This window comes from Ornithodoros turicata, chromosome 4 (assembly GCF_037126465.1).
Source record: "Ornithodoros turicata isolate Travis chromosome 4, ASM3712646v1, whole genome shotgun sequence".
NCBI lineage: Eukaryota > Metazoa > Arthropoda > Arachnida > Ixodida > Argasidae > Ornithodoros > Ornithodoros turicata.
In genome coordinates, this window is record NC_088204.1 from 15,010,280 (window position 1) to 15,035,708 (window position 25,429).

The 25,429-nt window shown below is 45.1% G+C and overlaps 3 protein-coding genes across 4 annotated transcripts in view; 1 reads left to right on the forward strand and 2 right to left on the reverse strand.

Moving 5' to 3' along the window:
• LOC135391151 (ribosome biogenesis protein BRX1 homolog) overlaps nt 1-5,896 on the reverse strand; it is a 55,469-nt gene extending 49,573 nt beyond the window's left edge. The window contains exon 1 of one of the 2 annotated variants that reach the window (XM_064621272.1): nt 5,766-5,896. The gene's annotated coding sequence lies outside the window, so the exon portion shown is untranslated. Of the gene's footprint in view, nt 1-4,859; nt 4,918-5,765 lie in introns of those variants that run through there. The other variant, XM_064621273.1, reaches the window with a different exon arrangement.
• Nucleotides 5,015-7,188, forward strand: LOC135391153 (calponin-1-like). The gene is made up of 6 exons (XM_064621274.1): nt 5,015-5,196; nt 5,529-5,683; nt 5,998-6,064; nt 6,223-6,327; nt 6,514-6,546; nt 6,604-7,188. The coding sequence occupies exons 1-6, from the start codon at nt 5,143-5,145 to the stop codon at nt 6,796-6,798; spliced, it is 609 nt and encodes a 202-aa protein (XP_064477344.1). The 5' UTR covers nt 5,015-5,142; the 3' UTR covers nt 6,799-7,188.
• Nucleotides 7,189-7,221: 33 nt separating this feature from the next.
• LOC135391145 (VWFA and cache domain-containing protein 1-like) overlaps nt 7,222-25,429 on the reverse strand; it is a 33,082-nt gene continuing 14,874 nt past the window's right edge. Inside the window, exons 3-27 of the mRNA XM_064621258.1 lie at nt 21,465-21,613; nt 21,059-21,165; nt 20,829-20,967; nt 20,291-20,435; nt 20,078-20,213; nt 19,889-19,975; nt 19,220-19,357; nt 19,043-19,143; nt 18,839-18,971; nt 18,596-18,745; nt 17,976-18,099; nt 17,742-17,862; nt 17,375-17,543; nt 17,109-17,251; nt 16,252-16,349; nt 15,005-15,199; nt 14,589-14,711; nt 12,110-12,308; nt 11,805-11,870; nt 11,128-11,214; nt 10,886-11,001; nt 9,809-9,925; nt 9,588-9,733; nt 9,254-9,484; nt 7,222-9,164 (exon numbers count right to left, since the gene is read on the reverse strand). Of these exons, the coding sequence (XP_064477328.1) occupies nt 8,800-9,164; nt 9,254-9,484; nt 9,588-9,733; nt 9,809-9,925; nt 10,886-11,001; nt 11,128-11,214; nt 11,805-11,870; nt 12,110-12,308; nt 14,589-14,711; nt 15,005-15,199; nt 16,252-16,349; nt 17,109-17,251; nt 17,375-17,543; nt 17,742-17,862; nt 17,976-18,099; nt 18,596-18,745; nt 18,839-18,971; nt 19,043-19,143; nt 19,220-19,357; nt 19,889-19,975; nt 20,078-20,213; nt 20,291-20,435; nt 20,829-20,967; nt 21,059-21,165; nt 21,465-21,613 (3,585 nt within the window). The 3' untranslated portion in view covers nt 7,222-8,799. The remainder of the gene's footprint in view (nt 9,165-9,253; nt 9,485-9,587; nt 9,734-9,808; nt 9,926-10,885; nt 11,002-11,127; nt 11,215-11,804; nt 11,871-12,109; nt 12,309-14,588; nt 14,712-15,004; nt 15,200-16,251; nt 16,350-17,108; nt 17,252-17,374; nt 17,544-17,741; nt 17,863-17,975; nt 18,100-18,595; nt 18,746-18,838; nt 18,972-19,042; nt 19,144-19,219; nt 19,358-19,888; nt 19,976-20,077; nt 20,214-20,290; nt 20,436-20,828; nt 20,968-21,058; nt 21,166-21,464; nt 21,614-25,429) is intronic.

Genomic DNA, 25,429 nt, shown 5'->3' on the forward strand with positions numbered 1-25,429 from the left:
GGGCGGTATCGAATTTTCCTGAGTAGCGGGTGGCGGGGAATGTGAGCACGCAAACGGAGGTAGTGCCGAGCCGTTTCCCGTTCACGGAGAACTTCGAGCGGGAGCTCACCAGCTTCAGCCAGTACTTGTCGTGTTTCAGCCATTCTTGGAACTCCGAGGCATCGACGAAGGCTTCGAGCAAACAGGGACCGAAGCGTATTTAATGAAGTTGTTGATACTACGATACTACGATAGCAAACACAGCATGCTTGCCAGCAAAGACGGCATAGCAGACATCTGCCATGTTTGGCCGCAGCACCGTACTCGCAGTGACCAAGCGGGAACCGAAAGACGAGAATGTTTTCGTCCCTCCCTCACGACGACCATATGGTCACGACGAGACTGTCGTAAAGTCGCGAACAACCCGACTTTCGGCGCGGGAGACGATGCGTGCCGCGTGACCGCTCCGTTGTCAAGACGACCAAGACGAAAGACGACACGGTAGAGACGTGAACTACGCGCCCCTGGTGACGTAACCTGCTTTTTTGTTGTTGTTTTTTAGATTCCGAAAATGTAAAGTTTTGCGAGTCCTTTCAAAAATTCGTCTAGGCGCGTCTTTGAGCGAGGCGAATTTACGTCGTGACGTCAGATCATACGAACACTTTTATTAGCTGTTGAAAATCGTCTGCTGGAGCGAAAGCGCAAGGCGACCGGTCGGCTGACTGCTCTGCGCCAGACGCGAGAGAGGCGGCGCCAAATACAACCACACACAAAAAAAAAAAAGTAAAGGAAAGATGGCGCGCGCCTCACTATTGGACGGATAAGAACGTGACGTCACAGACTGCAGCCAAGGGAAGCAGCTTTTCTAACCCGCGAGAAACGAAAGCTCTCTTGCGCGCAATACCCGTACTCTTTGTGTGAATATGTGTCCCAGAGCTCGTAATCCTAATTTATACACCTCGTGACTTTTTGTTTGTTTTCGAGCCCTCCATCCACGCTCCTTTGAGCCTGTGCTTCTGCGCTTCATGTGATCTGCAAGATAGTGCAAAGTTCAATCTCCTTCGGTTGCCTTTCGTGGACGATTTAAGAGCGGTACGAGAGCAATGTGCGTCATCCCATTTACTCTGCGCTGTGACAAGCAGCTGCAGAGGAATGTGGGACATGATTCACGGCACAGTTGCGCGCCGCGTCAAACCCGAACGAGCTGCCTTCGGGGCGGGCAAGCTGTCTCGGGCTACTTCTGCGGGAAATACCCGTAAAAAATCTGGCACGTCCTTTCATTGTCACCTTGCATAAAAACTGCTGACCCAAAGAAAAGGTTGGGGGAGAGGGGGAACTCTCCGGATGGGTCCGCTAGGTTTTCGGTGTAGAATTTACTTCAGGGAGTTTTACTTATAATTAACCAAATTAATCAACAAACTAAGTATTAAAAACAAGATTAATTACCTTACTTTGAAACGCCAAAACGTTACATGAAATCGATCTCAAAGAAATTATCGTGAAACGAATGTCTGTACGCTGAACTCTTTGAAATTTTTGTCGCACTGTATCTGTTCTGTATCAGTACAGGTCTCATAATTCCGGCGAAGGCGGCCAACACGTACGGAGTATCGAATCAATACATAAATCCCCCTGTCTATAAGTCCCCTGTACCAATGTTGTAAACATATGCAGAGGTCGACAAAGCCATTTGCTTGTTTCTTGGGCATAATGGCTCGATCAACCAAAAATTAAGTGTTTCTTTTTCTTTTCTTTTTAATGCATAGTGTATATACTTCGTCCAACTGCAAGCGTCGACGATGAGAGAGGGGGACGCCACGTCCCAGCCCACCCCAGATGATTGAAAGCTCCTTCGCCTATGGTCTCAACTAACTTCCGCCTCTGTACACATGCCAGACATAAAAAATTTCGTGTGCGGTTAATAAGACGAACGAAGAAAAGTTCGCGTCCACATATATATGTCATCATCAGGATCTATTTGTTGCTTGTTCGCGTCCCGTTGGAGGCGTCTTATATGCCAGTAACTTACCGAGTACCTTACTTGGTGATAAATACTTCACACGATTACACTTGCGCACTGAACGTCAAACGAAACTGAGAAAGCGCAAAACACATCCACATCCACCACCCCACCATCGAACCCATCGCCATCACCATGACCACGCAGCCCGGCGAACCAAGGAGCAGCGGTTCGTCCAAAATCCCTTCCAGTCATGCCGTTTTAGGTTGACGGGCGGGAACGCCATGCGACAAAAATGTCTTCTTGCAAGGCACTGCGGCCAGCGCGGCATTCTGCAGCGGTGAAGACGCTCGAACTGTGCGAGGTCATCTTGGGCACCTTCTGCGCCTGGGACATCGTACGCTACCACCACGCCAGGGGCTTTGATGTCTGCATCTTTTCTTCCATCAGCCTCGCTCTGCTCCTGGTGGTGGTGTATAGTACCACAGGGACTACATTCGTTTACTTGGTCTCTCCCGGGATCGACGAGTCATCTTTTCAGCATGCGAGTCGAATGCACTACATCCTGGCCTCCGCAGCCCATCTTATGGTCCTCGCCTACCTTCTCGCACGCAAAGGTCCCATGGCACGGGAAAGAATTCGGTTTAGAGTAGTGGTGATCGCTACAGTGAACATGACGATATACTGTTTGTTGGCCTTTCTTACATGAGACCGTGGTTCACCTGACGTTACAAAGATGTGTGCCTGTCCCAGGAACGAAGCACGTGGTTGTGACGTTGAGAGACTGCATAGTAACGGTACAATAAATTGCTCAAGTGTCTCGGTATCACAGTCTGGTAAGTCAAAGGATGTACGTGCACGTGGCGGTATAGAGTGTGGGCTGTCGTCTACCCGCGAGCTTCAGTGCAGCTTCATCGGGCGGGATGTCGGCAGATGTGCATCCGAGACTTACGTCACGTCTTCTCGCCCCCCCCCCCCACCCCGTATGTCCTGTGCCACAGGAAAATTCTGTCTGCTTGGCACAGAATATTCATTTCTCCTGTGGGTGGTCTGATTGTGTCGTCTGCTAGCACCTAGAATCGCTTTGAGCGCCTCCGCTCCGCACTTCCTTCGCGTTTTCTGACAACACTTCCATCGTCATACCGATACCCTTGGCAGTGGCGTAGCCACGGGGGGGCTAGGGGGGGCTCGAGCCCCCCCCTACCTGCCACGGACCGACCCACGCAAATCATGCCAATCCGATGAGAACGTAATATATTGGGGGGAGGGGGGGCAGTGTGACGCTCGCAAAAGTTCTTGCAGATCAAGGCGTCTATCTAAGCAGCACTCTTGAATGGTTTTCAATGTATGAGCTTTTCAACATACTTCGAATCTCATGACACCACCTCATTGGTCATGGCAGCCTATACATGTAATCGTATTGTGAACGTCCAATCAACTCTTTTTTTTTTTTTCATTCGCACTCTGCAGTGTGCACAAGTATGTGTGTGTTGCCGCACACATGATCAGCGGGGGGGGGGGGGGGGGTTTCGTATCGAGCCCCCCCTACCTTGGAGGTCTGGCTACGCCACTGACCCTTGGTCACTTCTTCCGCGATATCTTCTTGTCACGTGCTTTCCTCCTCACCCTCTTCCGTCGACATCTCGCCTTCCATCCTCTGCCGGCCAACACCCCAAGCAGCACAATGTACTGAAAGTCGAGTACAATAGGGGTGGACGGTATGTGTGTTCAAGGCCTTCCACCTACCCGTCCACCCATATTGCACTCGACTTTCAGTACATTGTGCTACTTGGGACAGAGCACACTAAACGCGATTTTGTTCGCATGCGCGGTGCATGACTGTCTAGCACACAAGCTGTGCTTCGTGGGAATATTGTATTTCTTTCGTTTATTTCAGGATGCAATGACAACAAGGCGCGACCCTCCGAAGTCAGAGTACAAAGCTCCCGTTATATGTAATGAAAGCGACGCGTGACTTTCCCTTTCCACAGCTGTACGACAAGCGTCGAGGCCACAAGGGTTGACATGTTCGCCCTTTACAAATTGAGCCACAGCAGTCTCCCTTTCGGCGAACATGCGAAAGCTGTTTTGTCACTCAGAGAAAGTTCTCAGATAATCAACATCAAACTGGCTACAGTTTCACATCATCAACATCACTTCTGTTAATCAGCAGATGTTAGCATAACCGTAGTGTACGTACGCCTGTTGTTCTGCGTACATTACAAAAAAGAAAGCAAACATAAATTATAGAGGTGTGCGCGAGTAAGGAAATTCGTACCCGCACTGCAACCGCAGATGTGCCACCCGCAATCCGCGACGTCTTATGCGGGTAAACCCGCAATTACCCGCAACCAACAGCGACACTGAATTCGTGCGTTATGTGAAAAAAAAAAGTTTACTGTTTTTTACGGGTATTTTTCTCGAGGAAGCCTGGGGAAAATGACAAAATTAATGAATAAGTTAGGGTCGCAAAAGGTTAGTGCTGCAGGTAATGCGGATTTACCCGCACTGTCCGAGGACGCATTGCGGGACACCTGCATTTTACCCACAACGACATTGAATTTCTGCCCGCAAATCGCAAAACTGTGCGGGTATCTCGGGTAACCGCAGGTCTCGAAGGCAGCAGGGATACTATTTCAGAGTGAGTACACGAAAATAATAATAATAATAAATAAAATAATAAAAACACTTCATTTTGTGGTATTCCGTCACGAAGACAAATAATTCGTTTGAGGGAACACGGACGACGACGACAGCGGAAAGAGAAAAATCGCAAGGAAGTGGTGCAAGCTCGTAGAAGGTACGTGCGCATGGACTTCTTTCCATGTCAAACGTCAAACGGCCCACCAGCTCAACGCGCATTGTTGAATGCAAAACAAAAAATTGCGTTCACACAAGAAATCATACAGCATTTACTCACATGCGAGCGCGCAACCCAAATACGCAAATTCGAAAGCTCGCGACTGCCGCAACTTTTGCCGCTCCGAAAACCACTTGTTGCACCGGTGACGTATACATTCCTGTCTGGACGTAAAGTGAGCTCCCATTGGCCAACGTATCCCGACAACTTCAGCGATTGGTCTGTTGCGCCTCGTCGCCATCTTCGATTGCATACGCCCAGGATCAGAATTTCGGGTCACCCACAAACTTGCCCAAAGTAACGCGCATTAACGAGGTGTGCATTAATTTAACCAATTTTAAAAATGGCCGCGTACCAAGGACCAGCCTATGGACTTAGCAGGGAATGTTTCCTCAAGGTAAGTTCTAGAGGCAGTACCGCGCCTCTTCACCTTGCTAGTATGACCGGTTGATTTTGACCCCTCTCCGATCTCTTCACGCTTGAGTCGGCTCATAAATGGCCATGTGGTTATCCAAAATACTCCCAGAGCGATTTGTTCCTGTGGCAGTAAATGATGTTTTACCTCTCCGGATGCTTCGCCGGAAACTGGCGAATTTCGTCCGATATGAATGTATCAACTGAGGCCCTTTTTTTTTTTTTTTTTTTTTTTGTAATTTAATTCTGACATGTGTAAAGTGCTGATACCTGATTATCTCCAGCTGATTTTTCTGCAATCAACTTCTGCATTAGGCACAAGCAAAGTTCGATATGAACCGAGCTATTGAAGCGCTCGAATGGATTAAGGCTGTGACGAAGATGCCTCTAGAGCCGCAAAACCCAGCCAAGGGATACCAAGATCAACTGGATTTCGCAGATGTGCTCAAAGACGGGATTACCCTTTGCACGTATGATAAGGCTTGCATTGTACCCTACTGTCACTTCCTTTGCACGTTAACCGAAACAGTAGTAACTTTTGACATCACTCACCTCACCCCGGTGCCTTTTGCTGCACTATCTGCTCCTGACACGAAAATAAAATTACTCACAGGAAAGTTGTTGCACCAGCGAGTGCTAACTGGAATATGACAGACAGCATAACTATAGCATAACTTTCACCCAGTATCCTGTACCTGCATTCTGTCACAACCAAAAGTTTGCACAAACTTCTGCTACTTATTTTTTGCTCGAATCTGATTGGCTAAACTTTCATTGTTTCCAGACTGATTAACATTCTACAACCAGGTTCAGTTACCAAAATAAACACTATGCAAGCACCTTTCAAACAGGTAACATGGTCCTACCAGGCTTTTTAATCATACTAAAGCTAAGCTTTTTGCAGTGTAATTGTTAAGATCCTGATGCAATTGCCCCAGACACAAGCAACTGTGCAGTCTTTGCATGACCAATCACCAATGCATATTCAATTGATATATGTTTGTTCCAGAGGGAGAACCTAGAAGTCTTCCTTCGAGCATGTGAGAAATACGGACTAAAATCACATGACCTGTTTCAAGTAAATGACCTCTACGAAAGGAAAAACCTGTACATGGTATGCCAAAGTAGATGTTCCTTCACTTTACACTGAGCCTTTTATCCTATAACTCGAATCCTGTCAAAAGTTATTTCCCTTCCTTCGATTCACGAGGTTTCATTAACGTGATGGGGCGTTTTTGTGTCTGATTGAGATCGCTTTGTAAATATGTCCACAGGTACTGATCTCTCTTGTACATTGCAGGTGGTGAATTGCATGTTCGCGCTAGGGGGATTGGTAAGCAGCACTGCTTAGGCGTTAAAGCGAAGTGAACACTAAAGACAATTCTTGTAGGCACAGAAAAAAGGATTTGACGGGCCGACGATTGGGGTGAAAGTTGCAGACGAGAACAAGCGGTTATTCCCGAAGGAGAAGCTCGAGATGGGCAAAACTATCATCGGCCTTCAATCAGGAACAAACAAAGGTGCGTCGCAAGCTGGTATGACACCATATGGAGCGTCCAGACAAATCCTTCCAGACGGCAGATAGGGGTCATCGTCACACTTGTCATCTCTGACCTGCAGGCCATATTTCATCCCGAGGAATCGGGCCGATGCCATGCATTTATAACGTTCCGGTGATGTTACCGTCATGCGTATGTGCTTTGTAGGGAAACGTGTTTAGTCAATATTGCAAAGTATTGACAGAGTGGTGCCTTTTGTGCTGTCCACTTTCCGTGCCTTATGTTATAAGAGACTGTAACAGCGTTGCCATATGAGCTGCTGCTTCTGGTTTAAACTGTACAAATGCCAAAAAGCAACTTAGCAGCACTGTGTGATCAAGTGGACCTATGTCATTTCGGGACATTGTTGGCCTAAAGTGTAAAGCCAGTCAATGTAGGTGCACTGAAATAAAATAAAAGTATTATGTGAACGTGAATACCTTGCAGAGAGTCATGTCCGTACATGTGTGTCAGCTGCAGTAGGAACATAATTTTAATCATCCATCGACACATGATCTCACTTACGTCACTACATGAGGCGATATCTGGATATCTGGAACGTGCAGCAGGCTTAAGTGGGGGAGCTTCCACAATCATTTCAAACATGTATCAAAGGCACGATTGCATAAAAATTTGGCAAACATTGTGCATAGTCTAACAAAAGGCATTTATCAGTTTGGAATAAAGCCATTTTGAAAACACGTCCTGCCACGCCACTGCAAGAATAACAGTGAACAACATTTTGCATAGCCCATCTACATTCACAGCGTATTAATGTTGTAAGTTAACGAGTGCATAAGGTTTTAAATATAATGCGCACAGTAAAAGTCACTTGGCGAAGGTGTTAAATTAATTCAAACATACATTGCAGAACCTGCAGCACATGCACACACGACATTATTCACATAACTTACAACTCTCACTCCACAAAAAGAGAGGTCGATGGCACACAATTTCATCCAAATAATAAGTTATGACGACGGGACAGAAACATGTATATATCTCTAGTGCAGCACAACTCCATTGCAATGGCTGCACAAGAACCTGAGGTATCTTGCATATTTACACGAAGGAAATGACTACTATCTTGCTGACGGGTGAAACGACGATACTGCGTAGTATGTATAATGTTATGATACATGGATATGTACAACAGTGTAAAATGCCTGGTTAAAGAAAATCCTCCTTATATATGGTGCTTCGAGCAAAGTGCTGCACCACAGCGATTCGGTTCTCCTGTATACATGACGTAACATATGAGCAGAGCAAAAAGTGCTTTCTCCTCGTGCTGGTATGTTAAAAATTAAAATCTGTTTCAAAGCCTCTTCATTCTGGACTATATCGACAAACACAAAAAATAGCTGTCTAGACCTAAATATTCTGAAAGATCTCAGTTAGAGTGTTGTCTTACACCCAGCAAAACTCGTTTTTACCCCCCCCCCCCCCCCTCAAATTATTAACTTCTATAAATTCTATCGTGCCACGGAAAGTGGCAGTCTTTTTGAGGAACCATGACAAGTAGGCTCGGGACGCATACATATTATGCTTTGATCACCCTGTACACTGCTGAGAACCAGAGTATATAGTAACTTGCATAGCAAGTTACGACGACAATTTGTTGATTAAAGAAAATAAAGTGGCGGTACTGTTATACGTTTGCATGGTCCTCTTGCGGAGATATTCACCTCAAGAGATTACCTCTAGGAACTCCTGCTTGCACAATACTGGTAATACGCAATCACGCTCTTTTTAGCTATGGTCATTCATATTCTATGCAGTTACCAAAAGGAGTACTTCAGTTCTCTTTCTGACCCCTTGCTGCCATGTCTGTGGAACCGCAGCGGCGTAACTATACTGTCCTACCCTAGGATTCATTTTGCAGCAGAGGCCCTGACTCCTGTGCCCGCTATGTGCCAGCTTGCAACGATGCAAGGACAGACGATTCCAGCACCAGACTGGAACTTGCAGGCTTGTATCGCCAGTCTTTCCTAAAGTCCGTGTACGAGACACTTTCATTGCACAACACATTCGCCTCGTCGAAGTTCTGGCTAACGTGTTCCCACTGCATGGACCTGCACGCTGGCTTGGAACACATTTCTCTGTGGTGACTGAGGTATGTAAGTCTGTGAGGGATCAGGTGCCGAAGGTGAATTCCAACTCAACGGGTGAATGGGGGACGACGCCCTGCTGCTGAACGACGGCTGAGGCAGAGGAGCCCTTCCTTTGTCCTTGCTCAACAACAGAGGCTCAAAATACTGTAAATGTTCAGAGTCCTCGTGCGGAGTCATTGTACTGTATCCGTGGTCGCTATCCCCGCCAGCGGGACGTCGGTATCCCGTGTTGACGCGGTACGGAGACACAACCGCACGGTTCTCGTAGCTGTTGCCGCCGAGCTGAAGGTTGAGCGGCACCACTGCAGAGAATGAGAAATTGAGAAAGATGAGTAAAAACGATTATTCAGTACGCAAAAAAAAAAAAAAAATTAGTATTTGGTCTACGTACCAGGGCTGGAAGCACCATGTCCATCTGCATCATCAGATTCATTGTAGAGATGCGCCATGGGTAGTGGCCCACATCGTGAGGCCATGCCGTAGTGGGCAGACGTGTTGCGGCCCACACGATTTCTATAGCAGTACACCATGACGGCCATGAGTAGAAAGCAGCCTATCAAGACACCCGCTACGGGCCCCAGAGCAGTGCTTTTGGCTGTTAGCAGCTCTTCCGATGGCTCGCCTAAAATGTACGGGCGTCGTGTTTTACGCATCTGTCTTAATACGTACGGTACATGCGGATAAGTCTCAACCACAGGAAAGCTCATTTTGCTAGAAAATCTTACCTATTATTTCGTCCGCATAAGGTGTGCGTGCTCCAAGGATGCCCCCGAAGCACTTGTGCTGCTCGTGACAGAAGGGCGTCTTCAGGGGCGTGATTCCGTCCATGTCGAGCTCGCACCATTCACAACCGAGCACGCCGAAACAGTCCCTGGATGACGAAACAGAACATATGTAAGTACGTTTCTGGCCAAGGACAGTGTGTCGCCTACGAGCCGAAACCCACCTCTCTGTTTGACGGCTGCCGCACTCACTGTTGAAGCACTTGTCTAATAATTCCAAGTGTGTCATCTCCAGCTGAGGGAGAGGAGGGTTCTCTGTGATCCTGGGGCAGTTAGCACTTCTGCAAAGAGGTGTAAAGGTTGATACGTCTAACCATTGCCCAAACTATAGAAGTAGGGCTGTGCGAATATTCGACATTTAGAATATGAAATGAATATCTGATGCTATTCGAATGCTATTCACAACTTAGTTTCAGTATTCAAAATTTTCCAATATTTTTTTAATACTACTGAAGCGAAGTATGGTATCACTAGGGCCATTGTGCATGTGAGTTTTGTCTCCTTACATCCAAGGATTAAGCGAAGACCACTTCATGTTACCGCCACTGTTTTTCTTTTTTCTTTTTTTTGTGCATTCTGCAAGTCAGCTTCACCTGATTACACTCGAGTGTTAGGTGAAGCCCGCTTTACAATGTTTACAACATTCTGTCACCAAAGTCTACAACTTCTGTGAGCACATGGTCAACACTGTACTCTTGGCACTGCATGTTCCAGTAAATGTATTCCAAACTTATGTTCAGTAACAGATGGAAATATGTGCAGTTTCTAAAAAAAAAGTACAGGAAATTCACAATGTAAACATAGAAACGGGGAGATGCACACAAAGCAGGCTGCATGGAACGTGTTGACTAACTCTGAACGCAGTTCATCCCACTAATGCAGTCTATAATACGCAGCACAGAGGGACACTTCCCTCACAATATGTTACGCTTGGTGAAAAGGCTAACAAGTTTGAAGCAGAACTTCATCAAATGAGCACACCACCACAAAATATTTCATCATGAGGTATTTAAAAGTGATTCGAATTGGGCCTTTTCTGATTATTTGAATTTGATTCACCATCTGGAAAAATTAATCGCATTCGATTCGCAGTGCAAGTGAAATATTCGTAAACTATTCGCAATGGAAATTTTGCTATTCGCACAGCTCTAGTCGTTATGTCTAACAACAACCGAAACTATAGCAGTACTAGAGATGAGAGAAAGTTCCAAGCTGCAAGTTCCCTTTGCAGCATTACTTGCCTTTCGTCATCTTCCACTAGCTCTCCCGTGCAGAGACTAACTTGCAAGGGACACTCACAGGGACATTCACACTCTGTCTGCTCCATGCGTTGGCAATTTAGGCACAAACGGTCCGTCTGCGTGAAAGGAAAAAGAAATTTTCCGTCACCAAGACTGCATGCAAGACCGTACCAAACTTTTCATCATTGAACTGCGCTCCAGCAAATGCTGGGAGAGGGGATAAAATTTGCCATATTTCTTACCATGCTGCACGGACAGAATGCTCGAACAGTGTTGCAGGTGTGGTTCACGATGCCAAGAAAAGCGTTGGTGCCCGAAATTGCTGTAATCTGGAATACACAGGACAAATTTGGTTGCACAATGTCTGGCTATAGTATATAAGTGACTTCACTAAAGACACCATGAGAGCTTGTTTAAGGACTCAATTTTCGAATCTACTGCAACATCATTCATGACACATTGGACGACACATGGTGTGTTAATGACCATTGGTAGACTGCGCACCAAGCATTTTCTACTTCCATATTTTTGTGGCACAATAACAGTGACCTTCAAGGCGGACAAAGGTTTCAACCGTGTTGCTAACTGTATGCTCGTACAGGCCTGACAAGTTTGTTCTGCCACAAAAGCAGCATCTACAACTATTACTTCTCTGCTAAACCACAACTGTGTTAACACACATGTGTTCACCAGAGAAACATAGAGCATGAAATTGGAAATATGTTGACTAACTGAAAAGCTTTTCATCCTGGTAAACAGTGCGCAGTGCATAACCACAGAATGATTAATGGAATTTGTAAAAACATATTCTGAAGTACCCTCTCATGCAATGACTGGTGTTGTAGGTACAAGTGCAATTGTTACATGATAGAACACCATACATTAGCATACATGGTAAACAAAAGTGTAGCACACCTACCTGGTACCTTGCGCAATGCTCTGCATGTACGGAATTAGAAAGAATTCCCTCTAGACTTGTATTAAACTGCAAAATTAAGAATAAAACTGTTAGAACAGATTTCATGCATGGTTTAACTGTCAAAAAAACTTTTAAAAAGTTTTTTTGAAAATTGAAGGGCAAAAATCGTCTTTTATATCGGGGTAAACCCGTCAGGCTAAAAACAGGCTAAAATCAGTTGATATCATATGAAAGAGCAAGTTCTACACAAATGGTTAGTAGTATAAGAGTAGCAGTAACAAAATGTGATTAGTGCAGAACCTTACCTTGTATAACCTTTGGATAGTTCTGTCACTGTAACTGTTGCACACTTTCTTTCTCACAAGGTCCTTGTGATTCAGCATGTCATTTAGAACCAGTGGCTCCTTGTGAGTCACATGTTGTTGTTCAACTGGCCCTCGACCGGTGGGTTCTGTTAAACTTGGGTGTGCAATCAGGTAGCCATGGTCATCCAGAATGAAACACCTGTAAGAAGATGCACACAAGATAAAGAAAATAATTTAAATAACCAAAGTTTTAATAATAACACTTTTAATTACAATACTTTCTAATTAAAGTCAGTTTCAGGGATTGCGGTGATACTCTTCCCAATAAAGCACAGGAAAGTTTGTGGGATTCATAATTTGAGTTTGCCTTCGAATCCATTTTGGCATTTTTGAGAGTTTGAGAATCCTTCGTTTGGCACATAATTTCACGAAATCCTTTTTTAAGGATGTGCGGATATTCGACTATTCGCCGAATACGAACGACACCTCCCGAAAGTTGGCTTCACCTTACGCTTCCCTTAATGAGGTGAAGCCTGCTTTACGTAATTGTACATGCTTCAGGACAAACACAGACAGGCTGTAGTTTAGCTTAGGATAATGTTAGCCCAAGTTTATTGTGCATACTTCGCCTGAGGAAGGGGCGGCGTCCCTCCCATGTGCAGTGGCAGTGGGGGATTTCGATTTGATGTCTGGGAGTTTGCCTTCAAGAAGTTAAGACTCTAACATAACGCCTATAGCCCAGGAACAAAAAGGGTGTTCTAAAGATGTAACTGCCCCAGGGTGCGTATTGTAAACTCCTTCCTATGAAGTTCCTATAAACTGTAGAAGCTGTAAAATGATGGCAAGCGACAGACCGCATCATAAGAGAACACAAGATATCATGCATAGATTGAGAAGTTACCCGTCAAAAAGAACTCGTTACAAGTTAAGTTACCGCGTGCTAAATGTAACTAAGGTAATAACGAAGTTCTTCAGCATGAAATCTAACTCGCAGTTACTGAGTTACTTAACAAAAAGAACAAGTTACTTCCAAGTTACTTCGGACACAAAATAGCATTACGCAGGTGCAGCGCGCGAGCAGTTGAGTTAGACCTTGAGTTGCCTGCGGAGGAGTGCAACACGCTTAGATCGTTTTCCTTTATGCCCAACAATAGACCTCTCCCTCTTTGTAAATAAATGACGTCATAGTGTTCGACAGCGCCAAAATTTGGTAGAATTGAACTACGCTCGGAGCTAGAGGTGAACAAGGTCGCGCCCGAAAGCCACAGTCTTGAGGGGATTACGACATGATCCCTTGAATGGACGAGACCCTCGGTCCTACTTTTCTTTCAATGGGAGACAGCGAACAACTGCCCGTTCATGGAACCCAGCCGTCCTTCCGCTTTGTTCGGTTTGTCTGTCTACCAATATGTCATGATGACGTTTCTCTGGTAGAGGTCTATTCGAACGCTTTGCATCTTACCCCCTGTGAGCGCACAATGGTTCAGCTTTATTTCAATGGTAGCAATTCTTACTTCCTGAATAAAATACTGTCACTCATTGAATATCACGTTTTATGGCAAAATATGCCATGAAGGAACCGGAGAGAAAGCAAGAAAATGTGTGGACGTGAGTGAAAAGCGAGTTAAAAGTAACTTGGAACTTAACTTAAGTTACTTTGGCAAAGTTACCAAAAAAAGGAACGAGTTCCTCTGAAAGTTACCACGGCGCAAAAGTACCGAGTTACGTTACAAGTTACCAAAGAAAGGAACTTAGTTACAGTAACGAGTTACTTGTAAGGAGTTACCTCGAACTCTGATATCATGTATGTAATGCTGAGTCATAACAGTGCTAAATTGTAACTTTGTAATGTTTTTTTTTTTTTCACATTATCCAAGAAAATAAGGTGTTTCCTGTTTCAAGCAGCCGTTGACTGCTTGCCACGGAAAATCGCGGAATTTACGAGTTGGTGCCGCAGAAAACCGAAGGCCTTACTCGTGGATAAACTTTTTATTAAAGATTATTTGTGGCAGATCATTCCACAAGTACAGTGTATGCCTATGATAGCAAATCGAAAGCGCCTATGATATCAAATCGCACACAGCGACAATATGTTCCTTTTTTTCTTTCTCATAGGTTTGTATTTACAGACAACGTGGCTGGTCAAAGACTGTGACAAAGAGGAATAGTTAATGAACACCAGTCAGTAATGCAATCATAGAGAAGAAAACTACGATCAGCTGGTGTCAACATCATATATAGTAACCATAATATTATACAGTCCTAATTGATCACAAAGTGCACCTCAGGAAACCACTGAGGATTTCAGGAGCCTCATAAGTACATCGGCAAAAAAAGGCAGCAGTAAAAGAAATACTTGTTCCCTGGGTAACCAACCGCAAAGTATAATTAACAACAAGTAATTGTCCATCAAATTGCATAATCTGAGAGAATCCCCTCACACTTTTGTTGTATCTATATTTTTAGCTGTCATACTTACGCTATCTTATCTTGCTCGCACACATCCATATTGACTGTCAGCAGCTTGTAAAAATAGCCCAACGTCAAGTCCATTCCTATGACTGCCACAACTGCATCAGCAGTACTGTGCAACGCGTCCGGCCTGAAATGAAGTTCACACAGTATTTAGACCGAGAAAGATGTGCGAACACTGACAATGTACGGGTTCAATTAGACATGATCGACTTTTATAGCCCGCTACTCTATAGTTGACGAGCCGGGATAGGTATTTTAGAAATTTTTCAGGCTCGGGCAAAACCTGGGACAAGAAACCTCGAAATACTTTGGGCTCGGACCGGGGCGGGTAAATAAGAGGCAGGTCAGGTTCAGGTTGGGTCAGGGCAGAAGAATGTGACCCATTCAGTGCTCTATTGTGCCTCACGATGTCATACTCACTTTGCTTCATAAATAGTATGACTTAGAGTGACAATGTAGCCAGCGCCACCGGCATCCAAGTACGGCGCCGTAAGGACCACTCGTCCTGGATGCTCTAGTGCCCTGGTGTACCACTCTCTCTCAGTTGGGTCGTAACTCTGGTCCAGTACAGCACCAGGGTAAACCACGAACACGCCACCAGGTGATGCCACATACCTGTCGGGGGAAAATTGGGATTGTTGACTTCGTGACCAGGAGGGATGGAATGCATGCATGTTTTTTTTCCAGGGGCAGTATATGTATGCAGAGCAGCTTTTGACTACAAAGCACACGTTTTTGGAATTTTCTTAAGTGGACCATATTTTCTAAAGTTTTTAATGAAATGTTTCACAGTAACTTGTGCGCATAAACAACTAAAGAACGATAAAAGTGAACAATGGCACTGTGCTCTCGGTTGCTCGTTGATGCCAAAAGACTGCAGACTTGACCCAATTGATCCTGTTGGCTCACATACTGCTTACAACAGGGCAGGAAGATCAAATATGCAACATTGTTTATGCGTTCTATATAGGGATCACGGTGCCTTTTGGTGCACAGCTGTATTGAATTTCTTTCTGGATTGCTAATCATGCAAAGCCTAGCCAGTTTGTGTGGGGCTGTGAAGGAAACATTCACGTTGGCCCCTCCCGTGATATTCTTGAGACTGCTGGATACATTATGCGAGTATATGGCACAGCGCTGCGACATCACATATGTCGACGGCGGGGTTTGAAGGTGGTACTGTGCTCGACTAAATCCTCTCTTTAGCAGTGCTTGAGCAGCTGATGTCAAAAGATGCACTGGGCACCCTGCACTGGACACCCTTCTAGTTTGTTGGTCAAGACTGTAGGACATCTGGTGAGGGGACTTTTTGACAGCATTCTTAAAGCAATGATACATGATGCCTCCAAGTCAGCCATTGTCTCTCCGGTTTCTGTTACTCATGGATTACCAATAAGACAAAGAACAAACATTTCTGAAGTGTATATTTTAGGGACAGCGAGCTTCTTTTTTCTTTATTTGATACCATGGTAAGTGCAAAAGGTGAGAGAGGCGATCTAACAGGCGAGTTTCGAACATTCTAATAAAATGAAAACATCAGCAAAATGCCCAGAACTGGCACAAACAACACTGTAAGGTATAAACTTGAGGACTGAGTACAAGACATATTCTAGTAAGACTAAAAAAAATAGTTAACTACTAATTACAAAAGCAGAAGCAACACATACCTCCGCACAACATGTTTTGTGAATTCACTGTTCTCGTAAGTCTTCTTCCAATCAGATGTGATCCGTGTCAGAGCCAGCACATCACTCTTTACTCCAGGCTGTGGATAAAAAAAGAAAGATATAATCAGACTTTGCATAGCCGATCACCGACACAGATAGTAAAAGGCTTCAAACATCAGGCATAGGATCAGGTCTGACATGACGAGTTGCACTTCTACAAAACTGCAACCTTTCAGAATAAGGACGGATTTCTCATCACAAAACGTATTTTTTCTCAACTGGAACACTGCTAAAGGAGCCCAGAAAGCCATCCAAAAGATTTTCTGTTCCTGGCGAATTACGAAAGGATGTAACTCGACGTGACAACTAACACAAAAAAATTCCGCTCGACTTCCCGTTCCCGTTCGCTCTGTAGGCCGAAAGGAGGAGGAGGAGGATCGTGATGTCATCAGGGTTACAAGAAGGACCACGCTCCAATCAGGGCCGGCGCTTTTCGCACTTTTTTTTCTTTTTCGTTTCTACTCCCAGTTCTCTCTCTGTGTAGCAGACGACGCTTCTCCAAACAAGCAAACCATGTAGCAGGTTGCACCACGATGACATCAAAACAACTCTGGCGGCTAGTTGCGGGCATTGCCACCGTTGCGCACGGTCGCGATTTTCGAAATCGAATTCCGCAATATGTATGCATCAGTTGAGTGAATCACTTCGCATGGTGCGTATTAGCAGTCAGGTTAACGGCTTGGTTTGAAAAAATGATCGTGTCTGTGATGTTTTCTGTGCTCCTTTAAGGTTTCAGTTAAAAAAAAAAAACCAATGCACTTTTTTTTTTTTTTTTTCATTCTGCTGAATCCACCTACCTTCAAGCCTGGATTTGGAACAAACGAAGCTGTGTCCGTCAGGTATGCCATGTACGCTTCAACTCGCTGCCGCGTTTCCTTGTGATTTAGATACCAAAACGGCGAGACAAAACTTCTTGCCGACAGGAACACCGTACTCCCAGCTGCAAGAAGACCGCAGCATTCATTAATGGACATCGAAAAAGCTTTGCTAGAACCGCCTCATATCTAATAAAAAAAATAAATCTGCCATTGTTTCGTGGAAGCACAATACGGGCGAAACGTACACAAAGTCGACAGCTGTTTCATGTGCCGACACAGTCTGGGTGGAGGCAGAATGTCCAGCCGGTGGTAGTAAAAGTCGCTTGGCACTGAAGTCTGGATTCCATGCAATTCCGGGTGCTCTTTTCCTGGTTCTACATCAACTACAGCTATGATGTACGGTGTATTTTCAACCTGCAAAAATTTCAAAGACAGCAATGCTTAAAAGGCAAACAAAACCTGCTGCTCTTGGATAAAGAAAGAAAGAACAGATAAAGAAAAAACTCTGAACAACGTTGAACCCCAAGCACTGACGACTCAGTTGACAGTCAGAAAATGACCTGGCAATAAGAGACAACCAAAACTGACATGACAAGAGCTACGAAGCCTTACCTTCTTCCAGTGGTAGATGACCTGGGACAGATGCTCGACGGGCTCGTATTCTATCAAATTGTCGGAGTTATCGGGCTCGAGTACGGATGCTATTGCGAGCCTGCCCTCTGTAGCAGAGTCACTGCGCGTGATCGAAAAAAAAAAAAAATATAAAATGACTGATACACCTCAGGGCACTGCTAAGTTGCCATCGCTGAATATCAGTTTGTAAAATACTCCGAGTGGCATACGCACTTCAGCATCTTGTGACGCACTAGGCTGAACTTTGGCCTTGTTTCCAAATGTGAAATATCGGTATGCATGGGCTGTTCGGACACTTGAGCTGGTCGTGGGAACGATGGGTGCATAACAGCTACACCTGTGACACGAGAGAACATTTTGTTTTACAAGCGAGTACTTCGCTTCCAAGAATGCTTATGGGCCCTTCAAGACCACAAGGGTTTTTGTTGGATTATAGTGACTGGATAGTGAGTGCATAAAGTAACTGCTGATTAAATCTACAGTATGGGTTCTTTTCATAGTTCCAAATTTTGCTCTAAAATGGGTTAATAATCAGACAGAAAATGGTTGCTTACTTTGCAGAACAAACAAGAATTGTTTACGCTGACTTAGGATAACATCATTTCTTCAGGTTGTGGAGTGCTCCAAAAAGGGTTATTTAATCTTACTCAAATGAAATGCCCATTCCAAAGCAAAACTTTGATGCAGTACAAATTGTACTGTACTGCATGTACAGCATGTACTGCATCGTGCGTGATGCATGCATTGTACTGTACAATGCATGCATCACACACGTAGTCACCAATATCGCCGTAACTCGTCAAAAAGTACTTACGATCTTCAAAAAATCTTACCTGATTTGTCAACGAGGAAGCTGTATATTTCTGGGTACTTAAAAGAGTATATGATGTCCTCAGCAATATCAGCGAGCGGCACGTCCACGCCTATTACACCCAAAAGCTCACCACGATAGAGCACTGCTTTGCTAATGCTGACAAGAAGGTCTGGAACAAAAAAAAAAAGATCATTAGCCCTTCTCTGAAAAGTGCAAAATCATTCACTCCCGAAAAAGAACATTGTTACGCTTCGTTCATTACCTTTGCTAACACTGTCCCACCACGGCAGAGAAAACACCGGCGTTGCCTCAGGCCTTGCGAATGGTAGCGAAGAATAGAACCTTCCGATCGTGAAGCCCAAGTTCTCAGTCGAGTTTATGACAGTCATCGACCCCTGAGAGATTCCGAAGACGAATAATGCGTTTTGAAAGCCCGTACTGACTTGCAGGCATCAAACATCCTTACCCTTGCTCCTGTTGCAGGGGCGCTTGGCACGTTGTACTTCATGAAATTGAGCTCAGCAATGTCCCGCAAGAACGAGGTCTCGTACATTATTGGCTTGCCATCTGTGAAGGTGTTCATAAATTACGACTCATCCCCTCTGGGAAGAGAAAAGGGGGAGGGTCCGTCCATTATACTCACTGTCGACAACTGTATAGGTGTTGATGACAACGCGATGTCCAGTCAACTTCTGCCCACTTGCGATCGTTTCAAATACGGGACGTGCATCCGCGATGGAAGACAGCAAGCCACGACTGACATACACAATCACAGCCTCGCCTAGAACAAGAAGGCCAACTTATAGGCACACGTGCAAGGTTTACATGTTTTTTAAAAATCTCTGGTGCTGGGTTCCCCATATTGGTGCCTGAATTTGTGCACCATGGCAAGTTCGTTTTGATTTTTTTTCAACCGGGTTCTACCTGAAGTAACGATGATGCAAATCAGGGTAAACTGGATTCACCGTAAAACACAAGGCTCTAAGTATAGGTCACAGACAATGTTAACAGGGCAGTATTTTTTAAAATTTTTTTCAGAAAGAACTCTATCAAGTTGCAATCGTTACGTGAAATTTTAGCACATATGCCTTTCATTCAATGTATAGTTCAGCTGCTACAGGCATTTTTGTTATCAATTTTATCTTATGAACCTCATACTTTGTCTTGGATAACTGCAGATATCAGCAAGAAATAAGAAACACGGGCATTCATCAATACAGCCTTGCGTAGTTAATGCGGCCCCCTCTAGTGCGCTACATTTTTTGGTTTAAAAAGCTTGGTACTAAATACAGTATTGCTCCGTAATCTTCACCTTCTTTTGAACCGTTTGTTCCAGTTTTCTGACTCTTGCTGATCATGTCGAACGCCCTCTTGAATCCTGTGCGGTGGTTTGTTGAATCTGTCGGGTGAGCAACGCGTAAATAAGCAACACAAAAGACACGCAATAAGGTGAAGTTTACTTTCTAACACCATTGTGTTTGCTCTGACCAGGGTTACTTACTTGGTGCCTTCTGTAAATTATCGATAAAGCGGCCAAAGTGGTACTTGGTCTCATACGTGGCGTCTGCCATCCCTTCCATGAGACAACTGTCTGTCTGAGGAATGTGAGCTTCGGCAGCCAGCCCAATAAGGCCAACCTAATAATGAAACGAATGCATTTTACAGCTTCCACTCTTGCATCCAACATACAACGTCACATCCCTGTCACACATACTTTGTCATGGTGCGATAGAACGGAGAGAACATATTTTCCAACAGCCTTCGCAAGCATCAGCTGGTTCGGACTCAAAGAGTTGCCATGGTCGATGACGATCACTACATGCTTCGTGTAGGGTCTAACAGTGGCTAGGTACATGTCCCTGTAATCGACACGAGGGATAAGAAATCATGTTAGTATGGCCGTCAGTGACGTGGCAAAAATACTTTAGAGGTGCGTTTTTTTTTGTTTTGTTTTCCACACAGCTATTCTTTGGATGCCTCCAAAGAATCACAACTTTAAGCGCCAGCGAACATGTGCGATATCGAAGGCGAGCGTTGCCGAGAATACTTTTCACAGAACTGAAGCGACCTCTGAAGTTTACATCAGCTCAATATCGAACAGTGCCTCTAACTTCTTTTGCCAATTCCGGTTCCCGCAAATGACTCTGTGGCGTGATTCTGACCCTCAATACAAAGTTACTTTTGACACAAAAAGGAAAAAAAAAAAACTGCAATAGGCTTTGAGCAACATTGTGCAATACTGCAAAACTCACCTGTGTCGCAAATCGTCTATGTGCCTGCACGACCATTTCCTAACGGTAGTGTAGGCAGGGAATTCGGTGTGCACTCCGAAGGAGGAGATGAAATATTGCCATTTTATCGATGGGTGCATTTGAAGGTTGGTTCGAAACACTGTGGGTGAAACGATGCGGTCAATTATACACACACACACCACTGTGCACTGCACCACTTCTTAATCTGGTCTCGCATGCCAAAAACGAACCTCCGGTAATATTTGGTCCCGGACTGAAGACTCCTTTCGGAAGCGACGTTGGGGCGGTGTCGCACGTTGTTGTATTTGTCACTTCAGTACCAAAGTAGTTGTCCATTCTAATGAGAGAGCAAAGTATTTCATTATGAGCCACAGTGAACACTACTCCTTAAAAGAGAAAGTTTGCCCCCTAGCGTAACTGAAATAAATACGTCTGGCGACATATTTCCAGAGGATCCCAATGATTTATAATGCTGATATTAAATGGTTGCGTTCAAGAAAGTGAAGAGCAAAGCAGGGATTTGTTAAAACAGAGAAGGTGCTACCCACAGAAACGAAACAAACCCTACAAATTGATGCCTGGAGAGTGAACTGCCCCTTTAAATATGAAATCGACATAAAACGAATAGCAACTTACATCAGGATGCTTGGGTCAATAAGGCAGCATGGGTTCACGGTGGACAGTCCCAGTCGGTGCCGCATCCTGAACAAGCTTTCAACCACGTCCGAACTTCGGTTTAGGAGGAATATGTACTCCGTAAGTTTTTTGTGAAACTTCTCCGCAATCTGCACAGACGAAAACAAACAAACAAAACAATTATTATTTATTTGTTATTAATTTCTATAATATAATTATTTACATTTCTAGCATTACATAACACTCCCTCCCACAAAGTTCAGTATGTGCCCCTGTTACAACAAGTGGAAGATTGCACATAATGTGGACACTATTATTCTCAGATGTTCTAGTGAATTGTGATCGTTCTCCGAACACATGTTTGTTTTGATAAGACACAAATATTTCAAGTATGCACTCGTCGAGCGCAATACTTCTGCAGACAGCCCGTATTATCTCCGTAGTGGGTGCGTTACTTGAGACAATGGTCTGCCACTCCACCGCTATTGCACAGAATAAAGCTATCTAAATGTTATCGCACGTAGGCCCTCATTTTGCGATGTTGGGCACCTTGGCGAGCAACAGACCTACTTGTGTCTCAAAGACAAGGGTTCTCAAAGCTTTTATCACGTCTATCTGCAAGGTGTCCTGCAAGAGCAGTGACATCCTTAGGTATGACTACTCCTGGCAAAGAGAACAATACATACTTGGTTTCAGTTCAGTTCAGTATAGTGAGGTTCCCCCCCCCCCCCGAAAACGTAGCTTTCGTAGTGCATTTGGGAGAGGGAAACGAGTGCGAAATCCTCCTCTCCCACGCAAAGTCCGCGCGGAACACCTCCCAAAATATTGTTCTGGCTACGCCACTGTGGGGAGGGGATCACACGAAACATTCTCTCTGGCGGGTAGACCTCGATATTCCCGGTTTGGAAATCCCCGATCTCGAAATTCACGTTCTCGAAACCAGTGATTTTCCCAGGATTTTCTTCTAGGGGGGGTGTTGGAAATCTGTGGGGGGTGCGACATAATACGTGACGGTGTCACACGACGTCACAACCACGTGACCATATCCTATGACATCACGTATGATGTGACCCAGTGGCTTTTCCCAGGATTTCCGTTTTGGGGGAATCGGGATTTGAAGAAGTGGAAGGGGGGGGGGGGTACAAAATGCGTTTTAGATGACTTGCCCATTAACAACTGTGTTTCTGGCTAAAAGAAGCGACATTCAATTTTCGAACAGTAACCCTTTATTACGGTGAACACTGTTTTGCTGCTCTCAAAATACCACCTAGGCAGTTCAGAGTTGCGAGCATCTTCATTTCTGGTAAAAATGTTGTGTGACATTAAAAACAGAAAACGAGGACAGGTCACGAGAAACGCAAAAAAACAACAAAAAAAAACACAAGCGCACACCAGTGGCGTAACCAGATCCCCAAGGTAAGGGGGGGGGGGGGGGGGCTCGATACATATACTCGCCCCACTCCCCCCGCTGATCGTGGGTGCGACAACACACACATACTTGTGCACACCGCAAAATGCGGTTGAAAAAGAACGAAAATAATTGATTTGGACGTTCACAATACGATTAAATGTATAGGCTGTCATGTCCAATGAGGTGGTGTCACGAGATTGTAAGTACTTTGAAAAGCTCATACTTTGAAAACCACTCAAGAGTGCTGCTTAGGTAGACGCCATAAGCTGCACGAACTTTCGCGATCGTCACACTGGTCCCCCCGTGTGGGTCGGGTCGTACCAGGTAGGGGGGCTAGAGCCCGTCTGAGCTAGGCCCTAGAGCGTCTGATTTCAACTCTGAGCAATGAGAAGAATTTGAAGACTCATGAGAAATTCCTGGGATGTGTTCGACAAATTCTTTTTTTTTGGGGGGGGGGGTTAGGGGTGTGTGGAGGGGTGCTGGGAAAATCACTGCTCGAAACAAGGAAAATCAAGGAGAATGCTCGATTGCTTTGATATGCCGTGTTCAAAAAACATCGCTGGCTAAGCCACTGCTTCGATTTTGTCCTGCGCAAACGCAGTTCACAAGATGTCAGACACGAATACATGCGCTGAAAGAGATCACCTTTCCTGAGTTTTATTCTTTCTACAAACAAATTACATTGCCACAGCCTGGCCAATTACTGCTGGCTCAACCCCACAATTTAGTCTGTTCATGCCCACAGCACTGGCTGTGGCTCCAGCAAATAAATAAATAAATAAATAATCAAAAAAGAAAGAAAGAACGTCGCTGCCCTTTCACTCACAAAGCCATCCCGACAGCTGAAAATTCTTTTGCCAACCCGCGATAGCTATTAATATGCATTCGACAGGCATTTAAAACAAAGTGGGCGGTCAGATGGAGGCCTTAAGTAGTACCCCCACTTCTGACTAATAACGCAAGCCTTCCCAGTGCAATGGCACGCACACACACACACAAATTCTGCCGCTGCTCGCATGGCGGGGGAAAGGGGCGTTCAAGACGACCTCCTCGCATTCCTCCGCGTTGATACCTCCCCCCACCACTTTTTTTTTCGTTGCGATTCACCCCTATAAGCTATTTACGAGCACCGAGCTCACACCTTGCAGGGCAATTAAGATGAACTGCCACATCTCTCTCGTGCTTCGTGTTGGGAAAGAGATGGGGGGAGCGGGTAAATTAGAGAACGAAATCTCGCGCCTGGTGGCGCTACCTGTCGAGGTTATTACCACTCTTTTTGCTTTCCTCTGATGTTAACGCGACTGCATGCGTGCATGAAAAACGGGATTTGGTCGAACAGCCTTTCAGAAAGAGAAAATCGCAAGGCACTATCCGTTTCTTGTTAATCTTACCTCCGTACCGGACATGTATACAGCCTGCACCCTCTGTATGTAGAGACTGTCGTCTGCTTGGGTTTGCAACGTATTGGAGCGAGATTAAATTTTTACGGTGTCATTGTTCGCCATTGTGAATTTTACAAAAATGGGCAACCGTTCATTGCGTCTGGAGGATGCCTGCTAATATTAACTAATATTTTACGCCACCAAAAATCCTCGTAACAGGTGCCACACTTCAGCTCATCCGAATATGAAGACCACCTGCCATCCATCCCCTCCCTGCCTTGCCATAAAGCACACGTGAGAAGTGTCATTCCTGCAGATAACAACCTGTTTGACACAAGAAAATGTTGTAAAGTCGGCACGATTTCTTCCCCCCTTTTTTTTTTCTCTCTTGCCTCCAACAAGTTTTGTTTACAACTGCTAAAATATCCCTAAAAAAATAAAGATAAAGTGACCATGTCCGCAGCTCCTGCAGCGGAAGCGTCAGCCGCTATCTCTCGTCCCATGACCTGCGCGAACATCGCACAGACAACACTTCGCACACCACGTACATCGAAAGTCCGAAGGGAGAAACAACAACAACAAAAAAAGCCGGGAAGGAAGAGGGGAAGGGAAAGGGGGCGCTAATATCACACTTTGAAGCCGCGCAGCAGCAGCAGGAACAACAATAAAAGCCCGCATATCCAAAAACCGGCTCCTTTCTTGGATGCACCAATCACGAAAGGGAGGGGGGGGGGAAGGAAGGAGGGAGGGAGGGTAAAAAGAAAGAAGTAAAAAACCGGAACGAATTACGAGAAGGTCAGCTTCGTCCGAGGCGTGAAGAAGACCGCCGGCATAGCGCCTCTGCAGAGCTAAAGGCGGCGATTCATTATCCAACCCTCCTCGCGCTTTTCAGATATGCCATGTAGTCACTAACCCCCCCCCTCCTTCTTCCCCCCCCCCCGAACACACAGCCATCGCGAGGAGGGAATTTCTTTCTTGGGAACGCGAGGTGATTGTTTTGTTGCCTCTATCATCATCATCATCATCATCTCGGTGTTCATTGCGATGCTCCCGCTGAAGTTTCGGCCGCACTAGGGAGTTGGATGTTTGTTCACATCCAGCGTTACCTTACAATTAAATGTGATGAGAGAGAATATTATGTCTGGCAGGAGTCCTGCACCCGTCTCAATCTG